The sequence below is a fragment of the Panicum virgatum genome, chromosome 5N (genome assembly GCF_016808335.1).
Source record: "Panicum virgatum strain AP13 chromosome 5N, P.virgatum_v5, whole genome shotgun sequence".
NCBI lineage: Eukaryota > Viridiplantae > Streptophyta > Magnoliopsida > Poales > Poaceae > Panicum > Panicum virgatum.
In genome coordinates, this window is record NC_053149.1 from 11,289,757 (window position 1) to 11,306,297 (window position 16,541).

Sequence of the window (16,541 nt, forward strand, 5' to 3'; positions counted from 1 at the left end):
TTCCTTGACAATTTTTTCTGAACTATGGGTGATCATTTATCTCCTTATGTTCTCCAGTTACGGCTGCTATTTCGAAATCACCCAGATTTGTATGAAGAGTTTGAGAAGTTCAGACCACCTGCGCCCATAAAGCACGCAACGAACAACATCTGGCCCTGGGTTTTCGTGTGCGCCGTCCCGTTGGTTGCAGTAAGCCTAATCCCGGCGTTTGGAAACCCAGTACTGTGGTTTGTTCAACAAACTATTGGCGAAAAATTGGCCGCGTGATTCAAGCACCAGTCGGTACATACATATATATGCAGTTGACCTCCAATTATTTGCTCCCACCATAATCGGATTGATAGCCTTTATATATATGTATATAGTTAGTTATACTGGCATTATGGACGGAAATCGGTTCACGCAAGAAATTTAGTCGTGCAACCGTGTAAGTCTTGTCAAACATTGCTCATCTCCATTTGAGTTGGGTAAGTGCTAAATCAAAACTTCCTTGGCATCTCTCTGTTTCCTGCTATAACTAAGACTGGTGCTGCTGTTATGCTGCGAGTTGTCGGTATGCCTCATGCTTGTACCATCAATTATAATGTGATGATCAACACTGTCGTACCCATGTATGCTGGATTCAGACGTTTTGGAAGAAACGGATGCGATCAGGTTGCCTGTGAGACGAGTTTTTAAGTAGTGCTATACCGAACAGCGGAATGACTTTCCCTCTACATGACCTATAAGCTCCATGTCAGAGCTGAAGTTTCAGTCTGAAACCATGGACTGCAATCGTTCAAAAAAAGAAACCATGGGCTGCTCGTGATGAGTTGAATTGGACTTTCAGTCTTCCGAGTGCAGGTAGCAACTAGCAAAGCACGCAGTATTGGCAGTTTGACAGTCGACAGTACGAGATACGTATACCGTACTGTAGAGGTCCGTAGTCGGCACGGAGTAAATAGCCGCGTCAGAGGTAATAACGCATGGTTAGAAAGTTTTGTGGCTCGGTACGATGAGATCGTGCTGAAGCCACAGTTTTTTCGCCGGGTTTATGAGTGCTCACTGCCTGGCCTGCTTCATGTTCACGCCCTCCGTAGTTTGAGAGGGCTTGGCGAACGAAAGGAACTGAAAGGAGGTTTAATTTCCGAGCTTCCAATCGGGAGCATTTGAGAGGGTAAAAAAGCAAGCGTACGCGGCAGTTACTAATTACTAGTACAGTCGTAGTGTTTACTTGGAGGGGCAAAGTTTTTAACTGGTAAATGGAGGTCAAAGCCAGGAGGGGAGACTTGGTGACCTGCGGGGTGACGCCGCACGCGCAGAGTCCAGCGGACGCGCCGGGGTCCGGCAGGCGCCATGCGCCAACACGCTACGCAAAGCGGCCGGCGTTGGGGGATGGATGCTGGAAGGACCGGAGGACACATGGTCCACGCCCCCCCCCCCCCCCCCCCCCCCGGTTTGACCTCATCTCTTGCTCGATCGGCTCGTGCACACAGCTGGACGAGCTAGGTGACACACGTGGCGCTGCCGCCTGGTAAAAGGTAAATCCTCGCTCGCGGGACTTCGTGGAATTTCAATCGGAATATGCAAAAGTTGAAAAAAAGAGAGAATCTATTAGTATTGGGTCTAAGAGCAAGTATTATGGGTGGCTGAGAGTCTATATGGACCAAAAAAGAGAATAGGGTGGACGTCAATGTAGTGGGCCCTATCACCACTTCCATTGGTCATGGTAGTGGGCCCGATCACCATCATTGCATTTCTGGGCCAGCGACGGGCGTGACTATTAGCCATGCTCTAAGGTCTGTTTGATCAAGTGCTAAATTTTAGCACTAGCGTATCAAAACGTAAGTGTTAATAGGATGAGTAAAGTCTAGCCAGAACTTAAAAATTTAGCAAATATATTAATACTAATGGATGATAAAATTTAGCACTTAATTTTAATTCCACCAAACAGATTCTATACTCTCGTGCTCCAAAACAGCCAGGTCACGGTCAATGCTGCTGCCAAACCCTACCAGCGGTTAGTTTAGTTTGCATGGCATGTTCGTGATGACGAATAAAGGTTAGGCTTAGGCTACATCGTGGCGAAGAGGGGAAATGGAAAAGGCAGCCTTCAGGCCGTGGCTTAACCTTTTCCTGGATACGCGTCCTCAAAGGCTCAAAACTATGCAGAATTTGTCTTTTTTTTTCAAAAAAAATCATATTTGCAGGACTTGCACGAGTCTGGCCTTGCTGATCGGAGGCTAGCTAGCATGCTCCCCAAGCGAGGAATTGCATCCACCGGGACAGAGTTCCTCCAGCCCCCTGCCGGCTTTCACCACGAAACGTGCCGGCGCAGGTTTGTCAGGCTCAGGTCAACTCCTGCCTAAAGAAAAAAGAAACCGGTTCAGCTGCAACTATGCAACACACGATGAGCCTGCGTTGGCCGCCTGATCAAAAACGCCTCATCAAAACGATGCTTATCGCCAATCAAATCGAAACGTGTAGCATTGAGGTCAGTATTGTGCAAGAGTTCATATATCCATGCAGTCTTATACATAGCTCGGTGACAAATGCTTTCACGTGCCCAGATACAACAATCCACAGGTTGTAGAATTTTCTAAGTGAAGACTGTCTCCAAACTTTGGTGCCGCCTTAGCCCTGACAAATAGGTTCTCCGCGAGAGGTACGGTGGGGATCCGCCTTCAAGTTGTGTTTTGGCGACAAGAGGAATGATAGTTGAAGAACGCACAAAATCGGTACGATGATATGACGTGTGTAGATAGGACACAAGCGAGTAGAAACGAAGACGGTCTAAGGAACATAGCATAAAATAGGAAAACAGGTAACTGAGGTGAGAAGATAAAATGACACCAAAAAAGGTAGAAAGACGGGCAGGTGAGTATAGCAAGGTGACACCCCTGACATCACCCACGAATATTGTTTTTACTCTTTTATTTTACGTGCACGTTACTTGCCACACTGGCAGAGAGCTAGGTGCCGGCAAAAGTGGGCTAGACCCTCCTTGTCATACAAAAGTTTCATATTATTTAGCATCTCAATTACCAAAGGCTATCTCTAATTCTTTGTTCTAACTCCACCACTAACTTGCCTCACCGTGGTTACCCATAACAGCATTACCCTACACCGCTACACGGTCCTTTGCTTACTGTGCTCGCGGACGTCTCCAAGCAAAACTCTAGCGCAACTTTTGCAACTTTTTTTTTTTGATAATGCAACTTTTGCAAATTTGTTGCTCCGTCAGGGAAGCCAAAACAAGCATACAGTTCTCATTTCTTTCCAAAAGAAAAAAACCGCAACGAAAATACTTCCCCGCGCGCGCACGAACCGCGGCGCGCCCTAGGCCGTGTTTGGTTACATTTGAAATTTTTCGCGCACGTTTTTCGAGAAGAGAATCTCGTACGCATGGAGTACTAAATGAAGTTTATTTGCAAAACCTTTTCAGGGATGAGTGTAACTTTTCGAGACGAATCCAATAGCGGTAATTAATTGATGATTTGCTACAGTGATGCTACAGTACCATCTCTAATCGCGCGGTCAAAGGCCTCATTAGATTTGTCTCGCGATTTACACGAGGGGTTGTGGAGGTGATTTTGTAATTAAACTTCATTTAGTACTCTAAATTAGTGGTAAAAAATGCTACAATAATTTCATGGAAATAAACCAAACACGGCCTAGGTTAATGCCTTCCTGACCCGCCCACGCCGCCCCCGAGCCCGACTTGTCCCAAAGGGTGGTGGTATCCGCACCCGCTGGCCGGTGTGTTCTTCCGTTGCCCACAGCGCAAGCCAACCCCGGGACCCGGTGAGCGCACCGCCCTTCTAACCACGCCCCGCCACGGCCGCGCGCATCTCCGCCGTCCACGTGGCCCTCATCTCTGATCCAGCGGCGGGCGGCGGCCCAACAGCGGCCGCGGGCTGCGTCCCCTCCGCGATAGGTTTGGGCCTGATTGGTTGCCCGCACCTGCCCTCAGCCAGGCTCTCTGCATACGAGAAAAGACCTTTGTTTGGTTGGCGTAGCTGCAGGGCCAGGCTCTGAGGATGCAAGGAGTGCCCCCGGGCCAGGCTCTGGAGGAACGCTGGAATCGAGCGTATCCCGCGGGCCAAGCTCGCGCGGTGCGCTGCGAGTGCGCATGGGCGAGCGTGCAGAGAGAAAAAGTGAATTGGCTCTAGCTGATGCGAGCAACCAATCATCATTTCTTCTTGGCCTGGCTCCATGCAGACATCAACCAAACAGAAGAGTGCTGCATCCGGCAGACCTGGCTGAAACGGGCCCGGGCGGACGGTGCGAGCCAGGCCGTGGAGAGATGTGAAGCAATCAGGCCCTTTACTTCGCTGCCCGCCCCCCATGTTTTCCTCCTTCCGACCCCGCTTTCATTTCGTTCGCGTCTCGGCACCCCCCTTTCTCTCTCTCTCTCTCTCTCTCTCTCTCTCTCTCGCGTTTCGCCCCCCCTCGCTTGGCGATTAGCTCCCGCCGCCCGCTCCCGCCCGCGCTCGGCGCCGCCTCGTGCTGTCCCGGCTCAGCGTCCGGCGGGCGCCGCGAGGGCCGGAGGGTGCTCGCGGCCGGCAGATCCGGCGCCGGCGTGAGATCGGCGGCGGCGGCGGCGGCGGTGGAGAGGAGGGAGGGAGCGTGTGGGGGTGCTCGGGGGAGGAATCGGCTCGCGCGCGCGGGTGAGGTGGAGGAGGGCGTGGAGGTGGAGGAGCGGCGGGGCCGGTGCATGGGGGCATGAAGCGCGGCGCCAGGGAAGACGCGCTCATGGGGTCACAGCTCAAGCGCCCCAACCTCGCCCGATCCGATCCGTGAGTCGCCGCCTCTCCGGCTCGGTTCCTCGCCGCCGGCGCGTTCGCTTCCGTGCTGGCTTGCTCGTTCGTTTTGGCTTTTGCTGCGGTCGGTTCTCGTTTTTGGGGTTCCGGTCCTGCTTGGTGGAGTCGGCCAGCGAGCGAGAATATTTGAAATCTGCCGGACGAATTCGGGGGTTGTCTGGGATTTGTTTGATTTTTTTCGCCGATTTCGTGGCTGTTTGCCCCAATTTGAAGTCTAAGCTGTAGAAATGTTTTTTTTGTGCGTTTTTTTCCTACGGTTCTATCCTGTGATCCAACGGTCCGGTTTTCTCCTGTCGCAGGGCCGCACAGCCGCAGCACATGCCTCTGCCTGGTTCAGCGTCGGCGGCCGCGCCGCCGCCTCAGGCGGGTGCTGCTCCGCCAGCGCAGCCACAGCAGCCGTCCGGTGTCAACCAGAAGCTGACGACCAACGATGCTCTCGTGTACCTCAAGGCCGTCAAGGATAAGTTCCAGGACAAGCGGGAGAAGTACGAGGAGTTCCTCGAGGTCATGCGCGACTTCAAGAGCGAGAGGTTGGTCCATGCTGCTGGCCCTCCTTTTGGCCAATCCGATCTGTGACGTTTCGCATGTTTCTCCTGGAGCAAAATATTGACGTTTCTACTTGTTAATCGTGTGGTGGTGCAACCGTTGGATGCAGAATCGACACCAATGGAGTGATTATTCGTGTCAAAACCCTTTTCAACGGGTACCCTGAGCTGATCCTTGGGTTCAACGCCTTCTTGCCCAAAGGCTATGCGATCAAGCTACAAGAGGAGAAGAAGCCTGTAGATTTTGTGGAAGCTATCAATTTTGTGAATAAGATAAAGGTATAAATATATGTGTACACAGGTCGTACTGAAGGTGTGGTATGCCGTGAACTAGTGATTTACTGCACCATTGCTTTCCTTTTACAGAATCGGTTTCAGCACGATGAGCAAGTTTACAAGTCGTTCTTGGACATTCTCAACATGTACCGCAAGGATAATAAGTCCATCCAAGATGTTTACCAGGAGGTATTATTTTCTCTTGCTGGTTTCTTCCTGTATGTCTATGCTTGCATTAAATTTGTAAGTTTGCTTGTCTTTTTGGCAGGTTGCTATGCTGTTTGCTGAACATAAAGATTTGCTTGAAGAATTCCAGCACTTCCTGCCTGATACCTCAGTGGCTCCACAAGCAGTCACATCTTCAAGGGTTGGTTTGGTTAAGCGGGAGGACAGGAGCTCTCTAGTGCCTCCTGCCAACAGGGCCCTTCCCAGTGATAAGGTAGAAATGGCATGCAGTTTTGCGGACTCTACTTGTTTTCAATTTAAGGGATACTCCTAGTTAGCTTGCAGGAAGTAGGATAACATGGTAACTTGATTGTCGCTTAGCATTTTATGTACTTCTGCATCTAGAGAACCACCTCTTGTGCTACAAAGATAGTTGACATGCTGCTTTTTCTCTCTTTCTTCAGAGGGACAGGGCTTATCTGTCGCATGCTGACTGTGACTTTAGTGTTGACCGTCCTGATGTGGAGCATGACCGCCAGAGAAGACGTCTCGATAAAGAAAAAGAACGGAAGGTGGAAAGGGACAGAAGAGATTATGAGAGAGAAGACAAGGATGGTGAACATGACCGCAGAGAGCTGGATATGCAGCGTAAGCGCAAGCTTTTTCCAAGGAAGATGGAGGATACTGCAGGTGCTGAGACACACCAAGGAGCGCCCAGTGAGAATCATGGAATACATAGTGTATCTGCTTCTTCATACGACGATAAGGATGCGCTGAAGAGTAAGTCTTTTGGTATACTGCGCCAGTTTTTTTTGCTCTGTATGGTATATATGCTACTTCACATATGAGGTCTACTTTAGAGCTCTTCAATCTCCTGCTTATATTATCAAGGGACTTCCCATTTCCATCTCTAGGACATACCATCAAAGCGCCCCCCCCCCACCAAACCACACACACACAATCCTTGAAAGTAAAAATGCGATTTGGGTGCTGCAGGACCTTAAATTTGCTGGATTGTAGGTGTTAAAAACTGATGCACAGACATGTTCCTTGCTTTATATATGGTTGAATTGAGTTTGCTTGAATATCATTGGTCTGTTATGCATGTCTGCAAAAACTACTTTACACTGTCATTTCAAATACTTAAGATGTCGTGGCATGTTGATTGAGAAATAATGCACAAACATGTCTGCTGGTTTCTTTCATGTACTGTAGATCTTGTTGCTTTCCACTTTAGTGTTATGTACTATTTGGTCGAATTTAGCTGTTAAATATAATCAGTATCTTCTGACGTTTGGAGAAATTCATTTGCTCTCCGCTTGTTTTTTTACGCCTATGCTTTCTCTTGCAATATCAGATGTATACACACATGAGTTCCATTTCTGCGAGAAAGTAAAGGAAAAGCTGGAGCATGATGCTTACCAGGAATTTTTGAAATGTCTACACATCTACAGCCAAGAGATTATAACGAGAAGTGAACTGAAGAACTTGGTTGGTTTCTTATTTATTCACTTGTTCATTCAATCATTCGCTTGTTCCTGCTAGATACTTGATTTTTTTCTTTTTCTTTTTAACTATTTTAGTATCTGCATGAGTTAAGTTAACAAAAGGTGAATCATAAACAAGTTGCATTGGTTTGCAGGTGAATGATATACTCCAGCATTATCCAGATCTTATGGAAGGGTTTAATGAATTCTTGGAGCATTGTGAAAATATAGGTAATTTACACACCTTCATAGATATGGCTGATGTAATATGAATGAACTCTCAAAGTTTTTGTACCTTGTTGCAGATGGATTTCTTGCTGGAGTCTTTAATAAAAGTATGTGGCTGCTAGCTTGAAACTTTGTATAACGATGTCTAATTCTTTCAAAATATCATGTTAACATTGATTATCTAATGTGAAGGGCCTACTGCAAGGATTATTAAGACTGAAGATAAAGAAAAGGATAGAGAGCGGGATAGGGAGGACAGGGATAGAGATCGGGAAAAGGAAAGAGAAAAGGAACGTGAAAGACTTGATAAAGGAACATTCAATTCAAAGGAAGGTGCTAGCCACAAACCGTCTATGTTCCCTGGAAAAGAAAAGTACAACCTTTCAAAACCTATTTCAGAGCTTGACCTCTCAAACTGTCAAAGATGCACTCCCAGTTATCGTCTCCTACCAAAAAATGTAAGCTGATTCATATATCGTACTTCTTTGTGTACTGTGTTTCATATAACATTAAATGTTCAATCATGTTTTCAGTATCCCATGCCCCCGGCCAGCAACAGGACTGATCTTGGAGCCTCTGTTCTAAATGATCACTGGGTATCAGTGACATCAGGAAGTGAAGATTATTCATTTAAGCACATGCGGAAGAATCAGTATGAAGAAAGCTTGTTCAGATGCGAGGATGACAGGTGTTGATTTATATTTGCTATACATGTGGCATTAAGCTTCATTGTTGTGAGCATATGAACTTTGATGAGTGTAGGAAAGGTAGGATGCGTATAATGCGGTCGATTGTATTGCAATGAGCCCCTTGGGCGGTATATATAGGAGTACAAGGCTTGGAGGGCAAGGCACCTCCCCTAGAGATAAGGAAGGCTGTCACGGGATTACATCAATCCTAAACTATCATTTCTGGAGTTGCTTAATATACTCTAACATCCCCCCGCAGTCGTAGCGGTAGCAACACGAACGGTCAGACTGGAGAACAATGGAGACGTATCCCCCCTGCAGTCGGAACGCCGGTGCGAAAGCTTTGACTGGAGACTCATGCAGATGATAGCCCTTTAGTGCCGTAGTAGCTGAAGTCGAGGTGGACGTGGTCGAAGCCGTGGAGGGGGCGCGGGTCGAAGCGTCGTCGAGGTGCTCGAGTTCACAAACTCAGCAGCTTCTTGCCGAAGACAGCAGCAGGATGGTGCGGCGGATGACGATGGTAGACGGCGCGGTTTGCGACTTAGGTCACACTCAGGACAGGGGTGGCGACGGCGCAGGTTGCAGCAAGTGTTGCGCTCAGATCAGGGGTGACGACGACGTCTTCCTTCAGGAACATCGGTGGCGATGTCCGCCCGAGAACGGCTGGAGGCGAGGAGGCGGATCGAGCGTCTGCTTGACGAAGACCGGCGGCGAGTGGCGCCACCGCCTGAAAAGGCGACGGCACCGGTAGGGTGGCTTGATCACGAATGTCGTTGCTGCAGCCTGGAGGGCGCAGCAACAACCTCGTCCTTCGAGTGTCGACGATGAACGGCGATGAACGGCAGGGCAACGCAAACCGATCTTAGATCGGAAAAAGGGAAAATCAGCAGCAACATCAAGACTAACCTGCTGGTACAATCTCAGGTGCACCAAGTAATGCCCCCCCAAACCTTATCCTCATCCGCCTGTTGGCCAGAGGACAAAGGAAGGGGCAAAAACAGAGGGGGCGAGACCCGAGCGGCCTCTACTCCAGCTGCGGGGTGGACCGGCGGCCCCCGGGCCGCCCTCACAGCCGCATCCTCGCGCACAAGGCTGCGGCGGAAGCGGCGCTGAGGACGAAGGGGACGCAGGCTTGACTGCGTGGAGGAGAGAGCCGGCGATGGAAGGCGAGAGGGGCGAAGCCCCTGGGCGCTGCGGCCCGGCTGTGACGTCGATCGGCGGTGCGGTGGCCCGCCGGCCCCGATGGCGCAGTGGCCAGGCGTCCCCGCGGTGGTCCTCCACAACCACGCACTCGCGCTCATGGCAGCGGTGCGGCGGCGCTGGTAGGAGTCGGGGCGCCTGGCCTGATGCGCGGGAGGGCCGGGCGGATCCGGATGCGGAGCCGAGAGGGAGGACTACGTGGAGGCATGTAGGCCCAGTGGCGTCCCCATGGCGATGTGGTACCCGACGGGGACGTCGAGCGGCGCCGCCATGGGGCGGCCAGGGAAGAGGTAGGTCCTTTTGCTGTGCTTGACGACGACGGCGGCGTGGATCAGAGGGATCCGCGGCGCATCCTAGGAGGGCGCTGCCCCCGGCGGAGATCAATCTCGATCTCCCCGGGGGCGCACGGGTGCAGCGGAAGCGGCGGCGCGGCTAGGGTTAGGATCTCGTAACCTAGGCGTCTGATGCCATGTAGGAAAGGTAGGATGCGTATAATGTGGTCGATTGTATTGCAATGAGCCCCTTGGGCGGTATATATCCTGTACAAGGCTTGGAGGGCAAGGCACCTCCCCTAGAGATAAGGAAGGCTATCACGGGATTACATCAATCCTAAACTACCATATCTGGAGTTGCCTAATATACTCTAACAGTGAGAACAATCTTTCACCATTCACATTAGCAAGGGCCTGTAGAGCTACCCACCCGTGTTCAGTATCCATGTTGGCTAACGTTTACTTTTTTACGTGAATATTGCATAAGTAGTAGTCCTATATTTTGTTTGAAAGAAGAAATAAAAAGAACCACTTGCTAGGTTGCTTGTGCATGTGGTTTAATTAGTCAATGGTATTTTCTTTTTCTTCATCTTTTTAAGCTGCATATGCATAACTGTGCTCCCTAAGGGGGGTTGGCTTAGTGTTGCGAGATGGTCGATATTACATGCCATATTTTTCCAAGCCTGACGTTTTGTGCATTCCATGCTTCTTTTGTTGAACCATTCTGAACTGGGTGTCTTTCTTTCTTTTGTTTCTTAACTTTTCTCACATAATCTCATTTCTTTCTCCTGACTACTTGTGCTCTAACTACTTGTTGTAAACCATTAACAAGAAATCAGTGCTAGAGGAACATGTACCAGTTGATTCTCAGAAAGATTAAATTGTTAGCTTATGATCAAAGTGGAAAGCAGTTGCTCCTGCACTAATAATATATTAATTGGGCAGTTGAACTGAAGTAGTTGTACTGTAGAAGTTTGTCTTGCTGATGTATTTTTGTAAGCTTGGTTAGGTTAAGAACAGAGCTATGTTTACAAATCGAGATGTGCTGCATGTGATAGGCATACGCATATACTATCTTTAAATAATTATATGCAATCATGCCATCTAACCGGCAAGGGCTAAAAACCGGGACCACTAAATTTTACCTGTACAAGCTGGTTTGACTGTATCTGGCTGGTTTACCTCTGGATTTTTCCCTGTTCACAAGCATCATTTGACTTGTGGATATTATTTGTTCTTTATAGCCTGTGTAAATGCGGCTTATGTTATTCAACTCTTAACTGTGTCTTGAACTTGTTCTTAACTTTTTCAGGTTTGAGTTGGATATGCTGTTGGAATCAGTTAATGCAGCAACTAAGCATGTCGAAGAGTTGATAGAAAAGATGCAAGACAACTCAGTAAAACCTGAGAGTCCTATACGTATTGACGAGCATTTAACTGGTAAGTATTTGTTCAGGTATATAGGTTAATATTTGGTGATGCTGGAACCGCATGGAGCTTGATTGATTGTGGGTTGATCCCTTTGACAGCTTTGAACCTGAGGTGCATTGAGCGATTGTACGGTGATCATGGTCTGGATGTGATGGATGTTCTTCGCAAAAATGCTAGCGTTGCATTGCCAGTTATCCTAACTAGGCTTAAACAAAAGCAGGAAGAGTGGTCGAGGTGCCGATCAGATTTCAACAAAGTTTGGGCTGAAATATATGCTAAGAACTATCACAAGTCGCTTGACCATCGTAGTTTCTATTTTAAGCAGCAAGATACGAAGAACCTGAGCACAAAGTGTATGTAGAACTTCTATTACATGTGAATGTTTCTTCTGGTTGTAGTTCCACTTTGCATGGTGCTAAACTATAACATTTCATTCCTTGTGTAGCTCTCTTGACGGAGATAAAAGAAATTAATGAGAAGAAAAGGAAGGAAGATGACGTGCTCCTTGCCATTGCTGCTGGCAATAGGCGGCCTATAGTTCCCAATATGTTATTTGAGTATGTAGACTCGGAAATCCATGAAGATCTGCATAAGATCATTAAGTACTCCTGTGGCGAAGTCTGCAATTCTTCGGATCAATTAGATAAAGTGATGAGGATATGGACAACTTTTCTAGAGCCAATTTTGGGTGTTCAGCCTCGAACGCATGGTTCTGAGGATCCAGACCTAGTTAAGGCCAAGAGCCGAACAACAAAATCTGGTCTTGCAAGTGTCGGAGAAAATAATACTGGAGCAGGGATTGTTGCCAAGCAAGGCAATGGCGATGAAAGTGAACAAGGGCCGTCATCTCGGGCTAGATTGGCAAATGGAGTTGCAGTAGACACTCAAAATGGCTTCCACGATGCAGATCGAACTGCCCGTAGAGGTGAGGAACAATCAAATGCTGCATTAAATGGAAGATTGCACGGTGCTGTATCTGCCGCAGATGAAGTGCCTTCCATAAGTGCCCAAAACATGGCTTCTACTGACAGATCCGCAGAGAACGCAACTGCTGTTAGGATCGAACAACAGAAGGCTAATTTGGAACTTACAGCAGGTTTGTTCTGCTTCTTCGATATTCTTTGTACTCCCTCCATTCTCTTTTGATGGTCCTAAATTATCTTGATACAATGACCAAGAAGAACCTTGCTGATCATCCCATTAATTACGACTCCTCGGTTTCGATATTATTATATACCTACACCAATCTTTTTTTCTAGAGAAGTTATTCTCCACGGGAATCGAACGGCCATCTATACTATTCCCAAGATGTCAACTCAAATAGGACTATCAAAAGAGAAAAAAATCAATTTTGGAAATAGGACTATCAAAAGAGATGGAGGGAGTAGTTCATAAGTTGGTTAAGTTTCATATTGCCAGTTCTTATGGTTTGAACGGATTGCTAGGTGTCAATGCGTCTAGGAGTTCTCATGATGCAGTTGAGACAGCTGGTGAAGGCAGGGCTGGCAATGAAATGTTGACTTCTGTCGAGGTACAAGATTTCATCAGATCAATTTACTTTCCAGTTATGTCGGCAGTAGTCGGATATTAATGTAACATACACTTCTTTCCTAAAAATATTGCATCCAGCAAACTGATTTGACCCATATTTCTTCTTTTTTTCTTTGACAGGGAGGGCAGACAGGGAGGTCGGGATCATCTTTAAATGGCACCAATGAGGGAAATAAAGGGCGCCTGAATAATGAAGGTTATGCACCCCATAATTCTTCAAAAGTTGAAAGAGAAGAGGGTGAATTATCACCGAATGGAGATTTCGAAGAGGACCATTTTGTTCCTTTTGAAGATGGAGCATCTAAAATAAAGGAAGGTTCCACAAGCAAACCATTCCAAGGTAGGCCTGGGGATGTACCTTCTTCTGACGCAGCTGGCGAGAATGATGCTGATGCTGATGATGAAGGTGAGGAAAGTGCTCAGAGGTCTACTGAGGACAGTGAAAATGCCTCAGAGGCTGGTGAAGATGCATCAGGCAGTGAATCTGGTGATGGAGAGGAATGCTCTCAGGAAGACCATGATGAGGAAGAAGAGGATATGGATCATGATGATCAGGATGCGAAGGCTGAAAGTGAGGGTGAGGCAGAAGGAACAACTGAGACACATGACGTGGAAGGAGGAATATCACTACCACTTTCAGAACGTTTTCTGTACTCAGTTAAACCACTTGCCAAGCATGTACCTACAGCTTTCAATGACCGTGATGCGAAGTCCTCGCGTATATTTTATGGAAACGATTCATTTTATGTCTTGTTTAGGCTACATCAGGTCAGGTTGCCATTACCTCCTGTTTCTTCCTTTCTATATGCGCTTCCTTTTTTGCTAAATAAGCATCTATTGCAGATCTTATATGAGAGACTACTTTCAGCAAAAACAAACTCTTTTACTGCGGAAAAGAAATGGAGGACTTCCAAGGATACAAACCCACCTAATCTCTATGCAAAGTAATATTTGCATTTCTGTAAGGTTTACAATGCATCAACTTGCTTTTCTGATCTGTCTTTTCTATTTCATATGAAGATTTATGAGTGCACTGTACAACTTGCTTGACGGTTCTTCTGACAACACCAAGTTTGAGGATGACTGCCGAGCAATTATTGGAACTCAATCATATGTTCTCTTCACTTTAGACAAACTGATTTACAAAGTGGTGAAGCAGGTAAACTGGTTCATCCCTTGTTATGCTAATTTTGTTTGGGCTCGGATGACAGATTCATTATCAAACTTTGTGATGCCAGCTTCAAGCAATAGCAACAGATGAAATGGACAATAAGCTTCTGCAACTATATTTATATGAAAAATCAAGGTCTTCTGGAAGGTTCTTTGACCTAGTTTATCATGAGAATGCCCGTGTCCTCCTCCATGATGAGAGCATATACCTGTTTGAATGCGTAAGCATCATTTTTTGCAGTTTACAATACTTTCCATGCTTGAAAACTAATTGTGTTCTCCTGTAGTGCCAAAACGATTGCTTCAGTTCTACTATATTGTTGACAATTCATAGTTGTTTCTCCCTTTTTTTGGAATGATGTTGATTAGTTTGTGCTGTCAATTGCAGTGCTCAAATCCGACAAGGTTGTCTATCCAGCTGATGGAATATGGTCATGAAAAGCCAGAGGTGACAGCAGTGTCAATTGATCCAAATTTTTCTTCGTATCTTTTTAGCGAGTATCTGTGTAGTTTGTCAGACAAGAAATTATCTGAAGGTGTCTACCTTGGAAGGTATTATTTTCTCGTATTCGCATTGAAGCTCCTGGTTCCATTTCCCTTGTTTGGGCCTGATCGTGTCCTGTTCTCCCAGGAATAAGCGAAAACATTCAAATAATGATGAGCCTTCAGATTCTTTGAAGGCAATGGATGGTATCAAAGTTGTAAATGGTCTTGAATGCAAGATATCCTGCAAGACCTCTAAGGTATGCATCTTGATTTGACTGGACATTCCATCACAATCACTTTTAGTCGGGAATAGAGTATGAAGTAATCTGGCAATGCCATAAATGCAGGTCTCATATGTCCTCGATACTGAAGATTTCTTGTTCTGTTTACGGAAGAGGAGAAAAGTTTTGCATGGTGGGAATGTGCCTGACAGGTCACGGATTTCAAAAATATATGCTGCAAAAGTGCAGCGCTTCAATAGATTCCTATCCAAACCATAGGGTCATTTGGCATAATAATGGTAATTTCCATAGCTTCCAACTTGTGCATCATTAGATCGATGTCACTATGTCAGTCGTTGAATGGGCTACCTGTTGTTCCGTAAATATTGTATCACGGCAGCACACTGTTCCGGACTCAATTTCAACAATTTTGTTTCAGACACAGTTTTCTATCTATAACAATCTGGTGTCCTTTTCCCCTTTGCAGCCCTCATCATTGTATCTAAGCATGGAGATGTTGTGCTGGGGCAACCAGCTCCTTCGCTTCAACAATGAAATCTGCCGGGAGTGATGATGGCGATTCCATCAATAATCCTCCGCAGGGTGCCCTTTTGGAATAACATCTGGGAGGATACATAGGGTAAATACAGCAATGTGAAGCGAGCGTGTAGGCCACCGCAGTCAGCTCTGTTGTGCTGAAAGATGTGTATATATGTATTAGGAGCATGTTGTTTGTTCTGGTTAGCATCCACTGGGTTTTCGATGGTAGGTCTGTCCCATCAAGTATTTAACTAATCATCATTTGTTGCTGTTGGTATAGGTCTTCTTTTTTTTTTTTGCCGTCGTTTTGCATTGAAGATATGTAGTCAAAATTAAAAACTGTGTCAAACAGTTATGTACTCTTCGTTTGGTTAATCAATCGCCAGATACCATAATTTCTTAAGAGGCAACCTCCTTTGGGGGGGGGGGGGTGGGGGATGCTTATATTGATCTAGGCTTTTGATCATATTTTTGGCAATCCATCCGTGGCGTGATTCTTGTTTATGTTAAGTTAAAACTTTTGGCCAGAAACGTACTGTATGTTTTGGATGCAACGACCAATTACGGGTATTTTATCGCTGTTTAATATCAGAATATTGGTTGCCAGATAAATTCCATAGATTTCTTTTGGAGTATGGGATGTTAATAAAATCTATTGGTTTTTTACTAGAACTATAAGATATACACGATGTTATGTTGGATATGTTTCAAATTTGATTTTTTAGATCCCAAGTTTGAGTACTCATTCAAAAATTTATAGAAAATATATTGTGACTTCCTTTATTTGACTATACGTTTTTTTAAGAATGATTTAAATTTGATTATGTTTGTATAAATTGTTTAAAGAAGAGTGGTCAAAACATGGGGTTAAAAAAGTTAAACGAATTATAATTTGGAAGGGATGAGTAGTTTGGAAGCAACGTGTTCTGAAAGCTATGGATGGCATCATGGCAGCATGGGATTGCAGGCTGAAAGATCAATCGTCATGATGCGCTCCTCTCCTGCTTAGACTTCATTGCCTCCTGTTTAGACTTCATTGCCTCTTCCTGGATGCTGACCAACTTCCCTATCTTGCTCGCCACGTCACCCTCAACTTTTTCCCACCAATCCATCCTCTGGATATGCATGTCCGAGAAGAGGCTAGTGTACTCCGAACTGGATTGGCTGCCTGACGCACTGGAAGACGTCCGTTTCGCAGATTTGGCACTGTCCCTACCCATTGGTCGCTTTAGGGCGTGTTTGGGACAGCGTTCGCTACGCTTATCCGCGAAAAACGCCGGATAATCCCGCCGAACGCCTCGTGTTACGCCTCGTGTTACTAGCGCTTATCTCGACCGCCTGCAAAGGAAAAACGCCGGATTTGAACTGCGTGGACAAAAATCGCAGAAGCGGGCGGGGAGCAGCGTTGCGCTTATCGCGCTCGCGCTTATCCTACTTGCGGTCCCAAACAGGCCCTTAGTGGATGATTCAGACTCTCA

The 16,541-nt window shown here is 46.5% G+C and overlaps 2 protein-coding genes across 3 annotated transcripts in view; both read left to right on the forward strand.

Moving 5' to 3' along the window:
* The window catches only part of LOC120675577 (paired amphipathic helix protein Sin3-like 2), a 6,906-nt gene extending 6,358 nt beyond the window's left edge, over positions 1 to 548 (forward strand). For both annotated transcript variants that reach the window (XM_039956776.1, XM_039956775.1), the window contains exon 4: positions 58 to 548. In XM_039956776.1, coding sequence (XP_039812710.1) covers positions 58 to 267 — 210 coding nt within the window. In that variant the 3' untranslated portion in view covers positions 268 to 548. The remainder of the gene's footprint in view (positions 1 to 57) is intronic.
* Positions 549 to 4,354: 3,806 nt separating this feature from the next.
* Positions 4,355 to 15,466, forward strand: LOC120674006 (paired amphipathic helix protein Sin3-like 3). Its single transcript, XM_039955066.1, has 23 exons — positions 4,355 to 4,778; positions 5,102 to 5,332; positions 5,458 to 5,626; positions 5,714 to 5,812; positions 5,892 to 6,062; positions 6,253 to 6,568; positions 7,146 to 7,279; positions 7,431 to 7,506; positions 7,581 to 7,610; positions 7,696 to 7,961; positions 8,037 to 8,191; positions 10,977 to 11,104; positions 11,194 to 11,448; positions 11,541 to 12,191; positions 12,541 to 12,626; positions 12,767 to 13,414; positions 13,490 to 13,590; positions 13,667 to 13,805; positions 13,885 to 14,037; positions 14,205 to 14,368; positions 14,448 to 14,559; positions 14,650 to 14,822; positions 15,011 to 15,466. The coding sequence occupies exons 1-22, from the start codon at positions 4,705 to 4,707 to the stop codon at positions 14,800 to 14,802; spliced, it is 4,311 nt and encodes a 1,436-aa protein (XP_039811000.1). The 5' UTR covers positions 4,355 to 4,704; the 3' UTR covers positions 14,803 to 14,822; positions 15,011 to 15,466.
* Positions 15,467 to 16,541: the final 1,075 nt, after the last annotated feature.

What these genes read in the sequence shown, in the direction of transcription:
- LOC120674006 (XM_039955066.1), top strand. Translation starts at nt 4,705, where the DNA reads ATGAAGCGCGGCGCCAGGGAAGACGCGCTCATGGGGTCACAGCTCAAG. An exon ending in GGAGCATTGTGAAAATATAG is followed by an intron (nt 7,507 to 7,580) that starts GTAATTTACACA and finishes ACCTTGTTGCAG; the next exon opens with ATGGATTTCTTGCTGGAGTC. An exon ending in AAATGTTGACTTCTGTCGAG is followed by an intron (nt 12,627 to 12,766) that starts GTACAAGATTTC and finishes TTTCTTTGACAG; the next exon opens with GGAGGGCAGACAGGGAGGTC.